The 23942-nt window shown below is 41.9% G+C and overlaps 1 protein-coding gene across 5 annotated transcripts in view; it reads left to right on the top strand.

The window, feature by feature from the left end:
• Positions 1–1545: 1545 nt before the first annotated feature.
• Positions 1546–23942, top strand: part of RAB3IP (RAB3A interacting protein) — a 57822-nt gene continuing 35425 nt past the window's right edge. The window contains exons 1-5 of one of the 5 annotated variants that reach the window (XM_062203238.1): positions 1546–1702; positions 2619–2819; positions 3134–3197; positions 16365–16640; positions 17296–17554. In XM_062203238.1, coding sequence (XP_062059222.1) covers positions 16390–16640; positions 17296–17554 — 510 coding nt within the window. In that variant the 5' untranslated portion in view covers positions 1546–1702; positions 2619–2819; positions 3134–3197; positions 16365–16389. Of the gene's footprint in view, positions 1703–2211; positions 2491–2618; positions 2820–3133; positions 3198–16364; positions 16641–17295; positions 17555–23942 lie in introns of those variants that run through there. The other 4 variants (XM_062203239.1, XM_062203236.1, XM_062203240.1 and 1 more) reach the window with 4 other exon arrangements.

Below are 23942 nucleotides of genomic sequence, written 5' to 3'. Positions count from 1 at the left end.
TGGGGTAGACAAGTGTAAAAGTTGACTTTCTACGTCTCCAGTTGGATTATAGATGGATGCTAGCAATAATAATACTAGTTAATATTGTTTAGGCATTCTGTATCAAACAGTACACTGCTTTACATGTATTAGATATTTAAACTTTCAACAACTCAATGAGGTACACACATTATTATATGCATTTAATTACACACTTATATGCATTTAATGATGGGAAAATTTGTTTTTTAAAGATTTATTTATTTATTTGAAAGGAAGAGTAACACCACTCCCCTTTGGGAGTAGATAAAAGGCCTCCTTTTTTGGTTGCGAACATTTGTTGCCGGCTGTCTCTGCTTTCTTGTATGTATGCTTGCTCCATGTGGCTGCTGGCCTGCTATCTGCCTGGTGTGGACCCAACTTAGCTTCTAGACCTCTCTCGCTCTCTCCTAATTAAAGCCCTCACTTTGCTGTGCATTCCTCTCACTGAATAAAAACGCTTAAACACTTAAAAAAAAAAAAAAAAGGAAGGAAGAGTTACAGAGAGGCAGAGGCAGAGAGAGGGGTCTTCCATCTGCTGGTTCACTCACCAAATGGCCCCAAAGGCCGAAGCTGGGCCCATTTGACCACGAGACCCATGGACTTGGGCCATCTTCTGCTACTCTACCAGGCCATAGCAGGGAGGTGGAATGGAAGTAGATCAGCTGGGACTTGAACCGTCACCCATATGGGATGCCGGCACTGCAGGCTGCGGCTTTTACCCAGTACTCCACAGCGCCAGCCCCAGAAAATTTGGGTTATATAAAGATCAGCTTGCTCAAGGCCAGCCCCACAGTTAGGCCAGGAGTTCTGATTCCAGTAGCCACAAACCTACTTTTTACTGCCTCTAGTAGATCTGATCAGTATACCTAGCCATAGCCACATAACGGCGATGGTCTTTTTTTTTTTTTAATCAGACTTTCAGGAGCTTGGTTCTGTCAGTATTTTCACTTCTCCTACCTGGAGAACTTAAAATGTGTATGTGGGGGGTGGAGGGGGCTGAGAGCGAAGTTTGATAACAATAGCTGACAGAAGAGAGGAGGAGGCAGGTACAGAAAGGACATTCTGGAATGCTCTGCCAGTGGCTCGAACGCAGGAGTCCAGGTTCTATCAGTCTTTCCCTCCCATTCCCCGCCATGCACACGCACACACGCGGTAAGGTACATGTGGACGCCGTCTCGGGTTGATTCTAGCAGTCCACAGCTCGCCGCCACCGTGCCTCTTCCGACGCCGGGTGAGACCAACGCCGGGGAAGCCACCTCGAGGCCTCGCGCCGGCGGAGGGCAACACGGCATGGCGCCGTCCCGTCCGTTCCCACGGAAACCGCTCGCAGAAGCACCTGGAGCCCGAGCGGCGGCACCTGCCGCGAGCCCCGCCCGGCGCCAGGGGGCGCGGAAACGCGTCGGCTCCTCCCGCCCCGGAGGCCCCGCCCCCGGAGGCCCCGCCCCGAGCCCCGCCTTCCCTCCGCGGGCGCCGGCCGCTCCCGGCTCCGGGCCCCGCTCCTGGCGCAGGCGCAGTCCCGCGCTCCCTCGGCGGCTCCCCGGCGCAGTGCGCTCGCCGCCGCCGAGTGTAGCGGCTTCGGCCCGCCGTCCTCCTCCGCTTCTGGCTGTTTTGGAGGCGCGCGCTCTCTTGCCTCTCTGCGAGCTGCCCTGAGCGCGGGCACCGGCCGCTGTGGATTCGTCAGGTGAGTGCGGCTGCGAAGAGTGGGAGGCCTGGGGCGTGGAGCACCGCCCCCCTCGCGCCCGCCCGCCTCCCGCGAGCCGGCCGGGAGGGACGGCTGTGGCAGGTGCAGGTGCCATCGAGGCGCGGGCCCGGCGGGCTGCCCGCCTGGGCACTCGGGCTCCCAGACCCGCGGCTGCTGCGAGGGGTGGGGGTCTGGGCGCCCCGGGTCAGCCGGGCGCCCCCGGGCCGCTGGTGGGCGGTGGGCGGCGGCTCCTCCCCGTCCCCCGGGCACGGGCGCGTTACTTATTAACTGCGCGGTCCCGAGCGCCGGAGGCGGGGAGCTCGGAGCTTGGTTCCCCGTGTGCGAGCGAGCGCGGCCGGGCCCCGGGCCCTCGGGGGTCGCGGAGTGGGGTGAAGAGACTTCCCGCACAAGTGGGAAGCCCGGGGCAGCTCCGAGGCCGCGCGGGCGCCGTGGACCGGGACCTGGGTCACGCCCGCTTCTCAGGCGCCCTGCGAGGCGTAGAGGTCACCCTCGGAGGTTTCGGCGAAACCTGGAGGGAGAGAGCGAGCCGGGAGCCTCCTACCCCAGGGAGGCACTCGGCTGTGCCCGGCTTTCGCAGGCGCGGGGTGCAGTTGGGACACGCTGCACCGACTGGTCATAATGACACTGCCCTGCCGGCCTTAGCAGCTCGCCCTGGCGCCCCGGGAAAAGCCAGCGAGGTGGCTGTGGAAGGGATGATGCTGGATGCTATCCGCAGCACGTGGAGAGCTGCCAGTTAGGAGAGTTGCAATAATAATACTATCTGCCTGGTAAGATGCTGGAAAATCAGAGAGCTGAGTTGAGCAGAGGCAGTACCTGCGAGGCTGTTTAGTTTCCTGGCAGTGTTACCCGTTCCAAGGCTATCTGTTATACACTGTTTTCCCCCTGACTCTTTCAGTGTGGGGAAAGAGCCCTGGGAGCCAGCCCTGGAATGATTGCATAATTGGAGAGCCCGGTAAGAGGATTACAACGAAACTCCGCTGTTGTGAATCTATTGAAAGACCCGCTTTCTCTCCATTATCCTTATTCTTCTCTGGCTCGTGCAGTTTTAACGAAAATAATGGTGAATGACACATCAAGGAGAAAAGAGGCAGAATAGGTTTGTATACTCGTCACAGTAAATATTTGATACTGTTAAATATTTCACCAGTTTTATGAGGTCTTGTTCTGTTAATGTTATTTATTTACTAGTACTGTGCATTTTGATAGGACTTCTCAGGTTTAGACAGTCACTGTATTCCAAATATGGTTGATGTGATCTGATCCTAGAGCCCTTGTGGAATTTATGTGAATAAACTTCACAGTTAAATAATTTTACGACAGTGGTGTATTTCTTACCATTAGAAGAAAAGCCTTTGAATGTTTTCTGTTGTAATGGTGTTATATATTAACGCATGCTTTCGTGACCCACAGTGTCTAAGGTAACTCTTCCTCGTGGGTTTGGCAGACAACTGAACGCCTGTAATTTTTCACCAGGGTGGGTATTTGATGTGCATTTGCATTTAATTAGTGGGATTTCTGATTAGATCCAGTTGTGCTTTCTGAATTCATGTGGTTATACCTTCTTTAATCTCTTTTAAAAGGTTTATTTATTTATTTTGAAAGTTTCAGAGACAGAGGGACAGACAAGAAAGATCTTGCATATGCTGATTTCACTCCCTGGATGGCCTCAATGGCCAGCACTGGGCCAGGCCAAAGCAAGGAGCCAGGAGCTTCATCCAGGCCTCCCCCGTGGGTGGCAGGGGCCCAAATACTTGGACCATCTTCCCCTGGTTTTTCCAGGCCATTAGCAGGGAGCTGGGCTGGAAGTGGAGCAGCTGGGACAGGACCAGCACCCATGTGGGACGCTGGTGTCCTGGGTGGCAGCTTAACCCGCTGCACCACAGTGTCACCCCCTGTTCATTAGTATTCTAGTATTCTTTACCTCTCATTTTCCCTCAACTCTCCACTTGTCCTTCCCCACCCAACCCCTGACACAGGCTCTGCAAATAATTGTTAAAATGGAATAGGTCTTAGAAATCTAGGCCACCCCGTCCTGTTTTAAATAAGGCAGAAAAAACTTACAGGTGCAGTGGTTTCCATTGATTGTGGTGATTAGCATACATTGTTTGCCCCCTCCCAGGCAGGACTCACTCAAAGAATGAGTGAGCTGGCCAAAGGAAAAATGATTTAACTTCTCCACTCCATCACTTACTAAGCTTATGACTTTGAGGGAAGCATTTAACCTCTCTGAACTTGTTTTCTACATTTGTAAATGGAAATGCTGTCAGAACACAGCAAGTGCGGTTGCCAGCACTCTGCTGGTTTTCATGTTTCAACGTAGTAGGAACTTCTTAATGGTGGGAGGAGGATTGCATGAAATGTTCCACGTGAGATGTGGGTGAGCCTGTTTTAGGTACCTTGATTCATTGGTCTTTCAGGACATTCCAGGGATGTTATTAGTTTATTGAATTTACACATCAGTTTGGAAAATAAGGTGCAGAAATATGAAATAATTGCATGGTTACTTATTATTTATTTGAAAGGCAAAGAGTTACAGAGAGGCAGAGGCAGAGAGAGAGAGTAGTCTTACATCTGCTGGTTCACTCCCCAAGTGGCGGCAACAGCCAGAACTGGCCGATCCAAAGCCAGGAGCTTCTTTTGGCCTCCCACACCGTGCAGGGGCCTAAGGACTTGGACCATCTTCCGCTGCTTTTCCAGGCCATAGCAGAGAGCTGGATTGGAAGAGGAGCAGCTGGGACTCGAACTGGCGTCCATATGGGATGCTGGCACTGGGGGCGGCAGCTTTATGCACTACACAGCGCCGCCCTATATTGTTACTTTTCTGTCACTGGTTGTATAGCTGACTGATGGGAAAGCCAAGCTTAAAAACTGTGTGCCTCCCTCAAATGGAACTCTCTTTAACTAACACTCTTGTTCCTTATATTCCCAATCTACACTTCTGTAAAAGAATTCTGAGGTTATGATGAGAAGTTTTGTTATCATTGTATTCGTGGTTGAAAAATTTCTGAGTTGTCTGATGATGGTGATAGCACCTCTGTTCCTACTACCATTGAGCCTAGGTAGGGCTTATCGTGTGCCACGGCCTTAGCTAAGCACTGTACCCTTTTGTGTCTCCCAACAAGCTAAGAGATGGGCAATAGTTTATCCCCATTTTAGAGCTGAGAAAATTGAGACGTGGAGAGATGATGTAACTTGCCTGAGATCATAGAGCTAATTAAATGACAGGCCTAGCTTAGAAGTCAAGCAGTTTGTCTTTAATCTTTCTTCTCTTAACTACCATGTTCTCCCTCTCTTCATGTGTACTTTGTAATGTTGGAAAATTGTTTGCTTTTTAACCACTACCTGCTGCCATTTCATGTGTAGGTTGTAATGCTGAAGAACTGTTTTTAATGCAGTTTTTATGAGATACTTAATGTTAGTGTCATATGTGATTCTTACTATGTCACCAGAGATTTTTTTTTTTTGAAATCAGACATCTGCTCTGAAGATATCTGATATCAAATATCTGCTCTGCAAGATAGTGGGGGTTAAAGGAAAGTTTTCAGAAGGACTGTGAAAGGTAGGGCCATCGAGGCATTCCCGTCTGTCAGAAGCGACTCAAGCTTTAGAAGGCATAAGTATGCATTGTAAGAGTGCCCGGGAAGTTAGGAATAGTTTGGCAGGAAGTGGAGGAAGGGAGGGTGAGTAGTGGTGGAGGTGTTTGTGCTTTGGGCTCATGGGGGAAAGCTTTGAGTATATCCTGAAGTACACTTTTTCAAATTAAACCTTTGTCCGCCGGCGCCATGGCTCAACAGGCTAATCCTCCGCCTTGCGGTGCCGGCACACCGGGTTCTAGTCCCGGTTGGGGCACCGATCCTGTCCCGGTTGCCCCTCTTCCAGGCCAGCTCTCTGCTGTGGCCAGGGAGTGCAGTGGAGGATGGCCCAAGTGCTTGGGCTCTGCACCCCTTGGGAGACCAGGATAAGCACCTGGCTCCTGCCATCGGATAAGCGCGGTGCGCCGGCCGCAGCGCGCTACCGCGGCGGCTATTGGAGGGTGAACCAACGGCAAAGGAAGACCTTTCTCTCTCTCTCTCACTGTCCACTCTGCCTGTCAAAAAAAAAAAAAAAAACAAAAAAAAACAAAAAAAAAAAAACCTTTGAAACCTTTGTCCAACATAATTCTCATTAAGGTACAGTTCAACAAAGGGTAGTAAATTGGTAAAATTATACACTTGATGTCCTAAAAATAAAATGGCTGAGTTTTGAGGACTCCCTCTGGTTAGTTCCTCTTTTCCTGTACTACATTCCTTATCTGTACTAGGTAGTATTCCCCCCAGTCTTTTGTTCCTATAATTCTGAGTACATGTCTTTTTGGCATTTATTATTTTTGATATTTGTAGTGTAACTTAATTAGAGCACTAGAAATATGTTTAGTGACGTGGTGATGTCTTTCTCTGATGTGCTAGTACTTTGAAGGCAAGGCTTATATATCTTACCTCCTTTTATAGCTTTAAGCATTGAGCCTGATACCCAGTAGAAAGTGTTGTGTTTGCTGGTGGATGGGTGGTTGAGGACTTCTAGGATGTATGAAATTGATTTAGCATTAGAAATTAAAATGTGTATTTAGAATGAGAATTGCGGAGGCTAAGAAGAGGGATATTTATGATGTAACATTAATTTGATATCTTTATCTTTCCTGTCTCATTTCTCTTGGCTTACAACTAAGTTCCATAAGCTTCACTTGTGTAGAATCATGGTTAGAAAACAGTGAAAAACTAGTCAATTTATTTTAAATGTTAGCACAAAGTTGAAGAACTGTAATAAGATACCATTACTTAGAGGAAGATGAAAATCATTAAAATAAGCTCATGAGAGATTTGTTGCTTGTAGTTTTAACAGCAGGGTTGTAATTGTAAGTGTAGTGGAAGCTGGTGAAATTCCACTGGTGGATGTGAATATATATGATGTAAGTACAAGGATTGACAATCTGAAATAAACTATTCAGTAATGTGAGAGTGTTCTAGAAGCCTAAAGGAAAATACAGATGGTAGTTTAGAACCAATTAAATGGGGGCCAGCACTGTGGTGCAGTGTGTTAATGGCCTGGCCTGAGGCGCTGGCATCCCATGTGGGTGCCGGTTCTAAACCTGGCTGCTCCACTTCCAATCCAGCTCTCTGCTATGGCCTGGGATAGCAGTGGAGGATGGTCCAAGTCCTTGAGCCCCTGCACCCACGTGGGAGACCGGAGGAAGATCCTGTCTCCTGGCTTCGGATCGACACAGCTCCGGCTGTTGCGGTCAATTGAGAAGTGAACCAGCAGATGGGAAACTTCTCTCTCTCTCTCTCTGCCTCTCCTCTCTCTGTGTAACTCTGACTTTCAAATAAATAAATCAGTCTTTAAAAAAAAAACAATTAAATGAATGGATTGCAATTTGATGTGTCCAGGTGCGAGCAATAACATTGAAGGTTTATTTTGGGGTACCCATTTGATAGATTGGGATAAAGTATAAACATGTTTGAAAAAGGAGTATGTATATTAGTTAATGCCCTGTTGGGAGGAGATTTCATATTTGAATCGTACAGGATGATTTCAAAAAGTTTGTGGAAAAATGGGATTGAAAGATAAAATTATAAACTTTATTTCTCAACATAAGCTTCGTCAAGTTCAAGACACTTTTATAAAAGATGATACTAACTGTTCAGCCCATCCCTAAAGAACTGACGGTCCTGGGAACTTAATCATGTGAATGAAGGTTTTTTAATTTTTTAACATAATTAACTGTAGCAAAATGGGTGCCCTTTAATAGTTATTTAAGATGAGGAAACAAAGTGTCAGAAGGAGCTAAGTCAGGGTTGTAATGTGGATCCCTAATGAGTTCCCATCAGAATTCTCATAAAACTGCCCTGTTGAGAAGAATGAGCACAAGCATTGTGGTGGTGGTGGAGAACTCTTTTTTTTTTTTTAAATAATTAATTAATTAATTTGAAAGGCCGAGTTAGAGGGAGAGAGAGAGGTCTTCCATCCACTGGTTCAATCTCCAGATGGCTGCAAAGGCTGAAACTAGGCTGATCTGAAGCAAGGAACCAGGAGCTTCTTCCAGGTCTCCCATGTGGGTGCAGGGGCCCAAGGACTTGGGCCATCTGCTGCTTTCCCAGGCCATAGTGGAGAGCTGGATTGGGAGTGGAGGAACCAGGACTCGAACTGGCACCCATATGGGATGTTGGCACTGCAGGCGGTGACTTTACTCCTATGCCACAGTGCCGGCCCTGAAGGGGGACTCTGTTGAAGCTTTCCTTGGCATTTTTCATTTTCTTTCTTTTTTAAAAGATTATTTATTTGAAAGGCAGAGTTACAGAGAGAGAGGGAGAGACGGAGAGATCTCTCGTCTTCTGGATCACTTCCCAAATGCCCACAATGACTGGAGCTGGGCAGATCGGAAACCAGGAGCCAAGAGCTTCCTCCAGGTCTCTCACATAGGTGCAGGGGTCCAAGTACTTGGACCATCCTCCACTGCCCTTCCAAGCACATTAGCAGGGAGCTGAATCGGAAGCAGAGCAGCCAGGACGTGAACTGGTGCCCATATGAGGTTCTGGTGCTGCAGGCAGTGGTTTTTACCTGTTGTGCCACAGCGCTGGCTGCATCCTAGGCATTTTCTGCTGAAGCTGTGGCTAACTTTCTCAGAACATTGTCCTAATAAGCAGATGCCATTGTTCTTTGGCCCTCCAGAGAGTCAACAAGTAAGATGCCTTTAGCAATCTGAAAAACTGTTGGCATGACCTTTGCTCTTGACCACTTTGCTTTTTTCTTTGGCTGGGTCACTTTTCCCTCTTGGTAGCCATTACTTTGTGCATTGTTTTTGGGATTGTATTGTTAGAGCAGTTCTTCAGAGAAATGCTTCAGGATCTTGATCCCACTTACTGGAAATTTCTATTGAAAGCTCTGCTCTTAACAGCAGCTGATGTGGGCACAACAGTTTCGGGACTTATCAGGCAGAAAGATTGCTTTAGTTTAATTATTTGGTTGTAACTGTGACCACTAAACCAGTTGAGATGTCTCTGATATTGGATATTGTTTCTGCTGTTAGCTGTTCATCTGCTTCATTTAAGGCATGAATGCAGTTCTCATAGATTGATGTGGGTGATCTGCTGTGGGCTTCATCTTCAGTATTGTCTGGTTCTTTCTTGAAAGGAGTTAATGGCGCTGTGTACTGATGATTTCTTTCTTTTTTTAAAATACTTTTATTTATTTGAGAGCTGGAGTTACAAACAGTGAGAGGAAGAGACAGAGAGAAAGGTCTTCCATCCGCTGGTTCGCTCTCCAAATGGCCAGAGCTGGGCGGATCCAGAGCCAGGAGCTTCCTCTGGATTTCCCACACGAGTGCAGGGGCCCAAGCACTTGGGCCATCTTCTGCCGCTTTCCCATGCCACAAGCAGAGAGCTGGATCAGAAGAGGAGCAGACGGGACTAGAACTGACTCCCATATGGGATGCCGGCACTGCGGGTGGAGGATTAACCTACTGCTCCACAGTGCCAGCTCCCTGATGATTTCGGCCCCATATTGCTTTTGTAAAGCATCGTTGATGTCACCATTGTTCCATCCAAGCTTCACTGTAAATTGAGTGTACTTCCATCACTTATAGCAGAATGCATGTGGCTGGGGCGGAGGGGGCCTCTTTCCCAGCTGATGTCTTAGCCTTCTTACTGCCTCAGACTAGCTCCTACTCAGGTGTGTTACAACAGTGCAATATGAGTTTATCTTGGCACAGCAAATTTTTGAACTCCATGTATAGTTTTCCATAATACGCATTTACCCTGAACTTTTGAAAACCCCTTGAATTCCCCAGGAAGACTTACTTCCCTCTTTCGTCTCAGATAAATGAGGATCCCTTCTCATTTATAAGACCAACCTGCAGCATGCTGCAGATCTGTTATTCCGTATTTCTTAGATCTCTCTAAGCACCATACAATGTGCTGTGCTTCACAGTCTACAAAATATTATGTTAATAATTAAGCCATGATATTCTCGAATATAGGCAGGGGAGGTAATAGTACCACCATGTAGTCAGTGACAGAATCTGAACTAGAGGAAGGTTTCCTGAAATCAGTCTGATAAAAGATTTGGGTTTCCTCAGACCTTAAAAACTGCAGTTTCTTATCTTGGTATTCTCTCACGGTGCTTATGCTTCTGTCACTATTTTTCAACAAAGGTAGCCTGGAATAACTGTCTCTGGTCTTCACTACTTTGCTATTCATTCCCTTTCTAAAGACTTCTGATATTTGTTTATCCAGTCAGTGCCTACTTAAGTGCCTGTTGAATGTTTAGTATTCACATATTATTGCATATACAAAGTAAGGATTCCAGTATTAAGAAAAATTTGGAAAACTTTCTGTATTTTTGTTTCGAGAATTTGTAATTAAATGTGGTATGACATTAGTAACTCATTAAATTCAGAGCATTTTCTGAAAACCCTCAACAAGAGAATCTGCAGTAACTAAAATCTCTAAATATGTCAGGCTGTGTATACAATCAAGAACTGTGGAATTAGTGAAAATTAATTTGTAGTTTATTTTTTAATTTTAATTTTTAAAATATTTATTTATTTGAAAGGCAGAGTTACAGAGAGACAGAGAAAGAGTGGGGGAGAGTTCTTCCATCTTCTGGTTCATTCCCCAGATGGCCAGAGTGGCTGGGGCTGCGCCCATCTGAAGCCGGGAGCTTCATCTGGGTCTCTCACCTGGGTTCAAGGGCCCAAGGACTTGGGCCATCCTTCACTGCTTTCCCAGGCCATAGCAGAGAGCTGAACTGGAAGTGAAGCAGCTGGGACTTGAACCGGTGCCTATATGGAATGCCAGCATTGCAGGTGATGGCTACGTCACAGTGCTGGCCCCATTTTGTAGTTTATTTTAACAAAAATGGGAAGATTGTATTGTTTGGCCATTTGACTAATTTTTCCCTTGAGTTGTTAATTCAAGCTTGTAAAAATAGAATGCTTCTTATTGTAAATATGACTTTTTTTTTTTGTTGTTATAACTGAAATGTTAGTTTGGAAAGCCAACTTCAAAATTATAATCAAAATCAGGTTGGGTATTTGGTGCAGTGGTTAAGATGCCACTAGGAACGCCCACATTCCATACTGGAGTGCATGCATTCAAATCCCAGCTCCACCCTGATTCTAGCTTCCTGGGAGGCAGCAAGTGATGACTCAAGTAGTTGGGTCCCTGCCACCCACATGGGAGAACTGGAATGAGCTCCTGTCTCCCAGGCAGTGGATGGGCAGTCTCCCTGTCTCTATTTTACTCAATGAAATAAATGCAATTAAAAAACAGTATTGGTGGCTGATGCTGTGGCATAGTGGGTTAAGTGGCTGCCTTCAGCGCTGGCATCCCATATGGGCACTGGCTCGAGTCCCGGCTGTGCCAGTTCCAGTCCAGCTCCCTTCTAATGCACCTGGGAAAGCAGTGGAGGATGGACCAAGTGCTTGCTTGGGTCACTGCACCCATGTGGGAACCCGGATGAAGCTCCTGGCTCCTTGCTATGATCTGGCCCAGACCTGGCCACATGGCCATTTGGAGAGTGAACTAGTGGATGGATGATTCTCTCCTCTTCCTCTGCCTCTCCCTCTCTCTGACTCCACCCTCAAATAAATAAATAAATCTTTTTTCAAAAAAAGTATTGGAAGTTAATGGAAAAATGATTTTATGCATGCTTTTTTCTTCTTTATATATATAGTATCTGAGTAAATCCTAACTTTTTTTTGGAGAGTATTCTAATTATGGAGAATTTCAAATAAAATAAGCAGATAGAATAGTATGAACCTCAGAGTTCCCATTATTTAGCACAGTGAGGATCAGCAATGATCAGTCCTGCCTGATTGAGTTCTCCCCCATTTGTATTATTTTGAAGAAAACTAAATGATTGTATGATTTCTTTTCATCTTTTTTTTTTTTTTAAAGGTTTACTTATTTATGTGAAAGAGTTACAGAGAGAGATCTTTCATCTACTGGTTCTGGCAGTGGACCAGGCCAAAGCTAGGAGCCAGTAGCTGCATCCTGGTCTCTCACATGGGTGCAGGGCCATAAGTACTTAGGCCATCTTCTGCTGCCTTCCCAGGCACTTCCCAGGGAGGGAGGGAGAGGTCTTCCATCCACTGGTTCACTCCCCAATTGGCTCAACGGCCAGAGCTTCACCGATTGGAAGCCAGGAGCCAGGAGCTTCTTCTGGGTCTCCCACGTGGTTCAGGGGCCCAAGGATTTGGGCCATCTTCTACTGCTAGGAAAATGGATTTTATGTCTCCTTTGAACTACTGGTTTATCAAGCTCATAGATTTTGTTTAAATTATGTATAAATGTTTTATTCATATCTTTCAGATTTAATTGAAAATATTTTGGCCGTAATTCACCTTAGTTTCTTAAGTTGTTGTAGGGATGTTGTTTGTCTTATGATTTTTTTTTATTTGAAAATTCATTTTAATTGGAAAAAGATTTTATAAGAAGTTGGCAGGATTTTTCTAGTGATTCATTAAATGAGTTAATAACTGTGAAATTCTTAGCATTACTGCCTGACAGTTTTGCTGTAATACTACTGACTTCCAGGAAGAGCAGTTAACAAGAAGTACATATTAGGCTTCAGAAACAAATAGTTTTGATTGTTTTTTTCTTATGAGTGGAAATCAACTTTTTTACTTGGAGGGAAGTCATAAGGCAAGCTAAGTTGTATAGATAATTCACTTTAAAATTTAAGGAAATCATATTTTTTTACTTCCTGGCAATGATCCTTGACAAGATTAGTTTCTAAGTTGGGATAATCTCCATTTGAAATTAGTTCTTTCATTGCTTAACAGAGCAAATATTGCTGCTTAAAAATAGTTTATTTTACTCATGTAAGTATTTTAAATATGAAATAATTCTTAAGGCTTCCATATATTTTAAAGGCAAAAGATTTTTACACCAGTGAGATTGGCAGCTCATTACCAGCCAAATTATATTTTATAGAAATTTTACAGAAAGGAAAAAGAAACTAAGTTTATTCTTAAAATAGTCCCTTTTTCAGGAGTTGAATTTTAAACCATATTTGTATCTATCTTTATGAGAAGATGTTATTAGTGGGTCTCAGGTACTGTCACTCCAGTCTGTTAACTGTGAAGTTCCTCAAACAGCCTTTAACTAATTGTTTCAATGGGTGGTGATATTTATTACCTACACCCATTATTTCATTAGGATTAGAAAGTTATATTTGTTAAGTGGATAAGTGGAATTTTTTGGAAAATATCTTCTCATGAACTGTTTAGTTCCCTGATGTGAAGGATGGTCGTAGTAAATACTTGATTCTGTTGTTCACCAGATTTGAAAATAATGAATCGGCTCCATAGCACTGATCAATGGGAACATGTGAAGTTTTTGTTTTATTTTTAATACTGTCATGAACTTGAGTTTCAGTTCTTTGCAAATACTGTCCTTTTTGATGTTCATGTTGTCTGATCTTTGGTTTGTGGGAGTCCTTTTGCTGTCCCTTAGTAGTTTTTGATAGCTCTCTTCTTGCTGCCTGGTATTTTTAAGGTGTTCCAGGGCTTTGTTGTGTATTTGTGCCCCGGCTGGAGCAGCCATTCTCCAGGTACCCTCATTGTTTCTGTAGGAAATGGTAACACTCTGAGCACCTCAGTTGGTCAGTTTTGCTCTACCGTTTCATTAAATGATTTCGGTATTTCTGATTCAAATTTCAGACTCCAGGATGTTACCTATTGAATTTTTTTTTTTCAAATGATTATTTGTTTAGAAAGACAAAGTCACAGAGAGAAAAAAGAGGGAGAGAAAAAGAGAGAGAGAGATCCTTCGTCTGCTAGCCCACTCCCCAAATGGCCACAATGGCTGGGCCAGTCTGAAGCCAGAGTGGGTACAGGGGCCCTTGGGCCACCCTCTGCCACTCTCCCAGGCACGCCAGCTTGGAGTTGCAGTGGAAATGGAACCACTGGGACACCAACTGATGCCCACACCAGATGCCTGCAGCGGCCCTACCTGCTACGCCACAGCGCCGGCCCCCGGCTTTTGATTTTATATTTGTATCTTTACGCTAACATGGTTTCACTTGACATTAATGTATTTGCTTCATTTTATACATAAGAGTTTCAGAATAACAATGTCAGTGTTTCTACTAATGTGATCCCTGAGAATAGTTTGCAGCTTTTTTTTTTTTTTGACTCTTACCCTTAGAATACATCTCGTTAGGGATGTATATTTATATTACTATGCTTTAAAACCATTCAAAATAGTTCTTTTCTTTCTGATTTAGCCACCATTTCAATACACAGTTAGGTTTATTTGTTTTGTCTTGAGAAATTCTGTTTGAACATTAAATCTTTTTTTGTCATTTACATGCTGTCAAGCTCAAATTCAAATCTGTAAGTCAAGGTATGCTCAGAAAAGTCTAGCTGTCATGCCTGTTCATGCAGTTCTCTTGCTCCTCCTGTAGGTAGCTGTTTTTACTAGTTTTAGAATTATTCTTCCACTTCTATAAGATATATATAAATACATATGCATGTTTTCTACACATAAATTGTAATCTTGTTCTCCTTTCCTGAATAAAAGATAGTTTGCTTTATAATTGTTTGTTTCGCTTTTTAACTTACCAGTGTATTCTCAAAGCTTGCTTCATAGTGGTAAGTAGATATTATTAATTTCTTTTTATAGCTATGTAGTGCTTTATTATGAGGGTGTACCCTAGTTCATGAAGTCAGTCTTTTGTTTTTGCCAATAATGCTGCTAGCTTTAGGCATGTTAGCTTTTCCTAATCAAGTGGCAGTTTATCTTTTGGATGAAGAGTGACATGCTAGGTCAGGGTGAGTGATAATGTGTCATTTTGCTAGATACTGCCAAATTTTTCTCCAGAGGATTTGTACCATTTTATATTTCTAGAAATGCACATTTTTTTACACACCATGATTCAATGATCCTTCAGGGTATAGAGAGATGAATTAGAAATATTTGGGATAAATAGGTACTGATAAATGTTAAAGTTTAGTGAAAACCTGCTGAATTGGCTTGTATACTATATTTAAGTGAAAATACTTTGAATATAAACATTTTTCTTGATGTATATTTGAATTATGAATAAAGAGTGACATTTATCTTGTATGAAAAGTAATAAATTATGATAGTATATTAAACACTTTAAATCCCTGGTAATTGATTTGAAATTTCTCTTTGCTATTAATGAGTAGCTTACTGATAGGAAGTTTGGTATTTGTAGATTTGTTACAGTTTTGATTGATTGTGTTTTGGAAGATCTGTGTTACCTGTAATTTTGAGAGAATAGATAAATACTGAATCAGCTCTTTTTTCTTTCCCAGATTGACTGTTGTTATTTGTTCTCTACTTCTTTTTTAACACTTCTAAAAATTAAGGCTATGAAAGAGCTAAATTTATCCAAATCAATGAATTTTGTATATTTTACGGAAGGAATTACATGCTGCATTGGTGCTTGTGTTTGAAGATTTTGAAGTCATAGGAATGTATCATTCATGGTTATCAAAGTACTTTTGTAGAAAGGAAAAAAATGGGAAGGAAAGATTGGGATCAGATCATAGAAGACTTTTTCAGGTTAATACATTTGGATTTTATTCTGCAGACAATGGGAAGTCCATAAAAGATTTATAAAGCTTCTTTTAGCTTTAGATTTATCAGATTAAAACCTTGAGTGGTATACTTTTTTGTTTTCATGTGGACTTTTCATGTGATGTAACTGATTAGTATAGATGAAATACTTTTTGCTTATGGAAAAACTGAAGCAATATATGTTGTTATTACTGACCAATTGTGATAACAGATTCTTACTAAGGTCATACTATTTGCCAGGTACTTAGTACTTTATATAGTCTGTAGGCTTTAATCTTTGAAGCATACTACATGTGGAGGGAATATTCCCATTTTTTTCCCATTAGAAGAGAAATTTAAGGTTTAGAGAAATGAAATACATTATTTAGAATTAGATCTTGGGCCCATAAAGAACATTATTAGACCAATCAGTGGAATTTGAATGGGATGTGCTGATTAGATGGTAATTTTGATTCATGTCTGAACTTCGATTTTGGTAATGTTTTTGATAGCAGAATGGAGTTTTACTTAGGATATAGTATGTGTCTACTGAAATACTAAGAGTTTATGGGCATTATGTCTGAACTTATTCTCAAGCAACTCATAGATGTTAACAATTTCATAGTTTGGGGGAAAGGTGCACAGGAACGGTGTAGGTTAGGTAAATATGAAATTATTTCAAAATAGAAAATAAGACACCAACTCATCCCAAGGCATACAGCAGAACAGCTAACCCTGGATCTGTCTTGTTCTGTGTGCCCAAGGTCACACGTGGTAGCAGTGCTAAAAATGTCATACAAAGTCCTATTCCTGCCTCATACTTACTTATTTGTTATACTCACTTTAACAGCATTAGTTATCACTCTCAAGTCCCTTCCAGATCAATTGTTTGCTTTTATAGCATCTGTCCTCTGTGATCACTTAATAAATATTAAGTGGTTGTACTTTTTTTTGTCTTTTATTGTAAGCTCATACTTTATAATGGACTGTTAAACACATTTTATAACTTATACTTTTTGCTTTAGTTTTAAAGGTGACTATCTAGAAATAACTGTCTGCCTCTTGTTTTAACACAGGCTATCTTACGATGAGGCTTTTGCTATGGCTGATGACCCCTTGGAAGGCTTCCATGAAGTAAACCTTGCTTCACCTACTTCCCCGGACCTTCTTGGTGTGTATGAATCAGGAAGCCAAGAGCAGACTACCTCACCAAGTGTCATCTATCGGCCGCACCCTGCAGCTCTATGCTCTGCCCCTATCCAGGCTAATGCGTTGGATGCTTCCGACCTCCCTACACAGCCTGTGTATTCATCCCCCAGACGTTTAAGTTGTGCGGAAATATCTGGTATCAGGTAGGAGGTCATCAAAACACTTATTCTGGATTATTGTTGTGTAAAAATAAACAGTTTGCTTGGTTACTCTAAGGTTTAGATAATTTGAGTAATAGAAACTTGCCCATGCTGAGTGATACGTGTTAATGTTCTAGAGCAGGGGTTTGCACACTTCTTAGGTAAAGGGCCTGATAGTAAATATTTTAGGATGTGAAAGCAGTCATAGACAGTCTGTAAATGAATGAGTATGTGCTCCAATAAAACTTACATACTGAGAAATTTGAATTTCATGCCATTTTCACATGCCACAAAATATTTCTTTAGATTTCTTTTCAACCATTTGAAATGTAAAACTTTTCTTTGCTCTCGGAACTTAGGAAAACAGGTGGCAGGCTTGAATTAGCCTGCAGGCCATAGTGTGCTGACTCCTGTGATCAGGTGGTTCCATCGGTAGAACTTCTGTGATGATGAAAATGTTCTCTTTCTGCTAATATGAATGATAGCCATTAACCCCGTGTGGCTTTTGAGCCCTTGAAATGTAGCTGGTGTGGCAGGGGGCATGATATTAAAAATAGAGGCTACCCAATTAAATAATGCAGTTCTGGAGCTGTGTGTTATGCCAGTTCTTTTGAGCATGTCCTGATGTTTTCTGAAAAATGTTTCTCTTTTTTTCCAGCATTCATGTTACAGACCCAACACCTTGTTCTACCTCTGGAATCACAACTGGGTTAACTAAGTTAGCCACGAGGAAGGACAACTGTAATGCAGAGAGGGAGTTTTTACAGGGTGCCACTATAACAGAGGCTTGCGATGGCAGTGATGATATTTTTGGGTTGAGTATCGACAGCCTGTCCCGTTTACGAAGCCCATCTGTTTTGGAAGTTAGAGAAAAGGGCTACGAAAGATTAAAAGAAGAACTTGCAAAAGCTCAGAGGGTAAGAAAAAAATGTATTTTATTCTTCCATATATTGTCATAGAAATTACTCTATTTCCATGGGATGGGGCAACTAAAAATTATTGCAGTTCTACACACACCCTTCATATGTGCCCAGGCTCAGTTCCTGTTGAACATTCAGGAGTCTGTGAAATGGGCTGAGTGCTAAGGCTCAGTTATGAGTACTAACTAGAAAAAGGAGATTCTGAAACTCTGTGCCCTGTCTGGCATTTTCTGTAGTACGGTTTGTGGGTTACATTCCTCTGGCAGTGGCTGACTGCATAGTCACTTAGTTGAAGTCATTCATTCTAAAGCATTCTGGTTTTTTTAAGATTGTTTTAATGATACAACTTTTGTTTTCCAGTTGGATTTGAATATTTTCTCTATTTTGTTTGGAGGCTTTTCTTTTCTTGATAAAGTGTTTTGTTCCCCATTTGGTCGTCTTTAAAATTTCTGCTGTTTACTTCCAAGTTTGTGGCCATATCTTTTTCTTTTTCTCTGACAGTAATTAAATTTCAGGGGGAAATTCATAGCATAAAAAGAGGAAGCACAAAAAGTCTCAATTGAACAAATGTTGGCTTCCACCTTAAGAAACTAATAAGGAGAGAACAGCATAAATTAGTGAAATTGACAACAGAAAAAGTAAAGAAAATGAAATAAAATGCTGGTTCTTGTAAAAGATCATAAAAATTGTCAAGCCTGTGGCAAGACTGGTAAAAAAAAACAAAACAAAAAGAAAAACCAGAAAACCTAGATTATCAATAGCAGAAATGAAATGAGATGTTACTACTGACCTCAAAAGTACAATAAAGGAATAATAGCAATGATGTACAAACATAGGTAAAATAAAATATTTGCATTCAGAAAATTGAGAAGATAGGGCAAACACTCTAGGTATAATTTCCAGCATTCTGTCATTTTGCAGATATCCACTCCTATTCTCTCCCTACCATACATGTCTCTAATAGCATGGCATATTCATTTTTTTAAATCACTAGTGCCTAGTTTAAAATAGTATGTCTCTATAAATGGTTCATGTCTAATGGCTAAGGAGCCATGCAGACATATTAACATTTTTTTGTCAAAATACATTTTATCAGATAGGAAGAAAAATTTATATTCTCTTAAATCTTCTCTCAAAGGAAGGGAATGTAGTGAGATATGTTTTTATTTTACCTCTTAGCATTCGGCTCAGTCTCTTGTCTGAGTATTGAGGTTAACTATTGAGCATATATATATATATATATAATATATATATCCATTTTTGAGAATATACTGTGGTTACTTACTGATCAGAAAGATGGCTAGTCTCTTAGTTGAGTTAAGGATTCCTTTTGAAATCTTTAATTTGCTGTATTTAGAGGTACTGTTGAGGTAATTCAAATGTTAATAATGTGTGAACATGTGGGACATTTTATAATGAAGAGTACAAGATAGTATTAATATTTATTTAGATCTCAAGGATTGAAAAAGATTCTTGAGTATGAGAAAATGTCCTGAATTATGGCAGTTTGTTAATCTAAACCATGTCAACAGCTTTTTTCTGTGTGGTGATTATTCTTTAAAGAGAGATCCGGTAATTGTTATTTTTATATCATTTTTCTTTTATTTGTTTCTTCTATTTAAAATGAACTTCTGTATACAGTCTGTAGTTGTCTATGCTAATAATCTCTGCCATTTAATTGGTGTGGTTAGGCCATTTACATTTAATGAGCTGTTGATAGGGTTTAGTTATCTACCCCCTTATTGTTTCTTGTTTTTCTCATCTGTTCCTTTTTCCCCTTTTTATGCTGTCTTTTCAATAAACTACTTATTTTTTATGATTTACCTATATCATTTAGCTTATTAGTGATAGCTTTAGGATTCAAAGTGTCTGTTTTTAACTTATCATTTTCTAGTGTCTAGTAATACTATACTAGTTTATATACAGTGGTGTAAGAATCCTACAAAAGTATATTTCTGTTCCCCCTCTCAGCTTTTTGTAATGATTAGCATGTTTTAATTCTGCATTTTAAACTTCACAGTACCTTGTTATTTTTTTCATTAAATAATTAGTGATCTCTTAAAGGGATTTAAATAATCAGAAATAATCTAGGCCAGCGCCACTGCTCACTTGGCTAATCCTCCACTTGTGGCGCCAGCACCCCGGATCTAGTCCCGGTTGGGGCGCTGGATTCTGTCTCGGTTGCTCCTCTTCCAGTCCAGCTCTCTGCTGTGGCCTGGGAGTGCAGTGGAGGATGGCCCAAGTGCTTGGGCCTTGTACCTGCATGAGACAAGGAGGAAGCACCTGGCTCCTGGCTTCGGATCGGTGCAGCGCGCCGGCTGTGGCAGCCATCTGGGGGGTGAACCAACAGAAAAGGAAGACCATTCTCTCTATCTCTCTCTTTAACTCTGCCTGTCCAAAAAAAAAAAAAAATCTGTATTTCTTACCTAATTGCCCATGGTCACTACTATTCCCAGTATTACTCTTCCCTTCTGTGGATCTAGATTTCCAGCTGGTATTATTGTCCTCCTGCTTGAAGGGCATCCTTTAACATTAATGTTAACATTTATATTAAACATGTTTATATTAAACATCCTTTAACATTTATGTTTGATGGTGATCAATCATTTTAACTTCTGTATACCAGGAAAGATCTACTTTTACTTTTTCCTTTTTAGAAATATTTCCAATGGGTAGAGAATTTTAGGTTGATAATTTATTAGTTTTTTTTTTTTTTTTTCTCTTAGTACTGTAAAGATGTTGCTACAGTGGCATTGTTTCTCGGAGGAAGCCTGCTCGTTTCGTTTTTGCCTGTCTGTATGATGTCTTTTCTGTCTGCTTGTCATTGGCTTGAGCAATTGATTATGATTTATCTTGGTGTAATTTTCTTAGGTTTCTTGTCCTAGGGATTTGTTGAGCTTAAATCTATAGGTTGTTAGTTTTCATAAAATTTGGAAATTTTGGCCATTTTTTCTAAGAGATTTACATTTCTGCCCCATCTCTACCCTTTTTTTTTTTTTTTAAAAGACTTATTTATTTGAAAGGCAGAGTTCTAGAGAGGCAGAGGCAGAGAGACAGAGAGAGACCAACCTTCCATCATTGGTTCACTCTCCCCAGATGGCCGCAATGGCTGGGAGTGGCCTGATTCAAAGCCAGGAGCCAGGAGTTTTCTCCTGGTCTCCTATGTGGGTGCAGGGACCCAAGAGCTTGGGCCCTCTTTTACTGCTTTCCCAGATCATAGCAGAGAGCTGGATCGGAAGTAGAGCAGCCAGGACTGGAACTGGTGTCCATATGGGATGCCGGCATTGCAAGTGGTGGCTTTACCTGCTACACAGCAGTGCTGGCCCCTCTCTCTCCTTCTTCTGTATTCCAAGTGTAAGTTAGACTGCTTAAAATTGTCCCATTGCTCATAGGTGTTTATTATTTTTTTTAAATTCTTTTTTCTCCATGTTTCATTGAAAGTTTCTACTGCTATGTCCTCTGTTACTACTCTTTTCTTCTGCAGTATCTAATCTGTCAGCCCTGTACAATATAATTTTTAATCTAGGTGTTGTGGTGGATACCACAAGAAGACAATGCCAGGAAGTTAGGTGAAAAGCCTTGGATATCAGGCTAAGAAATTAGATCTTACCTACAGGCAGGGGACATTTATCTGAAAGGCAATGTCACCTGGTGGGAGGTATTTAGGACTTCTTCATGTTTTTTCATGACTATAGCTCATTTCATCTTAGTGCTGACTGATGTTCCATTGTCTGATTGTGCCATAGTGGCTTATTTGTTTACATACTGAAAGACATCTTGTTTGGCTCCAATTTTTATTAGTTATGAATGATTGTGCTGCTGTAAATGTCCTTGTGCAGGTTTTTGTTTGGACAGTTCAACTTGGGTAAATATCAGAGAGTGTGATTGCTGGGTGAAAGAAACTACTGATGGGCCAGTGCAGTGGGCATAGTAGGTTAAGCTTCTGCCTGCGGCGCCAGTTCGAGTCCTGGCTGCTCCTCTTCCGATCCAGCTCTCTGCTGTGGCCTGGGAAAGCAGTAGAGGATGGCCCAAGTGCTTCGGTCCCTGTACCTGTGCAGGGGACCCAGAAGAAGCTCCTGGCTTCGGATTGGCTCAGCTCCTGCTGTTGTCATGATCTGGGTAGTGAACCAGATGTTAATGTTAAACCATTTTCAGTGTTTTTGATTTTTTGGTATCTGAGACTTATCCTGTATTCCATTATTCAGGCATTCTCTTTCTCTCTAACTTTCCCTCTCACTGTCTGTAATTTTAGCTCTCAAAATAAATAAATAAAATATTTAAAAAAATAAACCACTGAACTGTATTGCAAAATGGCATAGTCCCATCAGCTGTGAAGATGAGAGCTCTGTTGTTCCACATCTTTGCCAGCATTTGGTATTATCAGTGTCCTGGATTTTGGCCATTTTTAGGTGTAGTGGCATTTTGTTGCTTTTATATAATGTTGAGAATCTTTTAATATGCTTGTCTTCCATATATCTTCTCTGATGGAGTGTCTATTTTGATCTTTGGAGTGTTTTTAAATTGGATTGTTCTTTTCTTACTGTTGAGTTTCAGAGTTCTTTGTTTTAGGTAACGTTGATCAGATATGTCATTTTGCAAATATTTCCTCCCAGACTGTGCTCAGACTTTGCATGCTCTTTGACATTATTACCATCTTTTAGTTGTAGTTCTACAGTTAGATATATTTCCTCCTCACTCCTCATCTTTGATGTTAAACCATTTTCAGTGTTTTTGCTTTTTTGTTATCTGAGATTTACTCTGTATTCCATTACTCAGGCATTCTCATGGGGTAGATTTTTTTTTTTTTTAAGATTTATTTATTTATTTGAAAGTCAGAGTTACACAGAAAGGAGGAGAGACACACACACAGAGAGAGAGAGGTCTTCTATCCGCTGGTTCACTCCCCAGATGGCTGCAATGGCCTGATCAGCGCCAATCTGAAGCCAGGAGCCAGGAGCTTCCTCTGGGTCTCTCACATGGGTGCAGGGGCCCAAGTACTTGGGCCATCTTCTACTGCTTTCCCAGGCCATAGCAGAAGCTGAATCGGAGGTAGAGCAGCCGGGACTGGAACTGGCGCCCATATTGGATGCCAACACTGCAGGTGGTGGCTCTGCTTGCTATGCCACAGTGCTGGCACCATGGGATAGATATTTTCTAAGGTCTTACAGGCTTAGAGCTCATTATCACCTTGTATTTGAAGAATGTTTTGGATATAAAATACTCAGCTCAAAATTTTTTTTTCCTTTGAGTATCTTGTTTTCTACCACAAAACATGGCTGTTGTTTTCTAGCATAAACCATAGCTGTTGAAGTTTAATACCAATCTGATTCTTCTCCCTATAGGTGATGTGTTTTGTGTTTAACTTTTTTTACTATAACTTTATGTATTTGTTTCTGTTTCTCGTGTTTAAATGAGTTGGATTTCCCAGGTCAGTTAGGGAGCGGTTCCTGTAAGGAGCAGGGTAAGCCAGGTGGCAGTTGTTCTGTTCACATGTGCAGGACTTCCCCTCTGTTGTTCTTGGTGCATCAGCGTAACCACTTTCTCTCTCTCAAAAATGAGCCTTGCTTTCTGAGCTTTTGTCCTCTGTGACCTGTATCCTTTGGAATCTTGCCACCCCCTTCCTCCCTTTCTCTGTGTCTGCTCTTTCACTCTCTCTATCTCCATTGTTTCTGCCCTGCAATTTGGTTTTAGATCCCAAGAGTTTTTCCGTTAGGGTGAGATGCTCTCCTTTGGAAAGGGGCTCTTTACTGACTACTCCAGAGATGCGTGAGAGCTGACAACTCCATGGCCCTGCTGCAGCTCGCACAGCCGAGTTCATGGAGTTCTACGTTCACCGGCCACTTGGCCTGTGGAGACCCGGCTCCTTTTCTCCATTTGTCTCCCATCGTCCTCCAAGGATAGTGACCTCTCCTCCTGGAGCATTTGTTAGTAATCCTGGGCTTCCTGAGTTCCCTTTCTCTTCCTGCAGTTCTCTGTGCACAGCTGACGCTTTGGTGTGGGCAGCTTAGCTATAGCCTCTCCTATTCTGAGACTTGCACAGATTCTCTTCTATTCAGTTTTTCTTTTTAAAGATGGGAGAGGGAGTGGGGGTGGGAGGGCGGGAATGGGGGGAAGAAACACTGTATTCCTAAAAGCTGTGCATACGAAATTTGTATTCATTAAATAAAAACCTTGAAAAAAAAAACTATGCTGCCACCACAATCACAACGTGATGAGCTTATTTTGTTAGTGTGATTGTTGTTGATACAAGGGAACTTGGATTTTTTTTTAATCTCTGTGTTTGAAAGGTTAATTAAGGGCTATGTTAGCTTATAAGATTGAACATTATTAACATCTTAAAATAATTAATGAACTTCTATTCATGCCTGTTAAGGAGTCATATGTA

The sequence above is a fragment of the Lepus europaeus genome, chromosome 10 (genome assembly GCF_033115175.1).
Source record: "Lepus europaeus isolate LE1 chromosome 10, mLepTim1.pri, whole genome shotgun sequence".
Taxonomy (NCBI): domain Eukaryota; kingdom Metazoa; phylum Chordata; class Mammalia; order Lagomorpha; family Leporidae; genus Lepus; species Lepus europaeus.
This window is presented reverse-complemented; position numbering and strand designations above follow the sequence as displayed.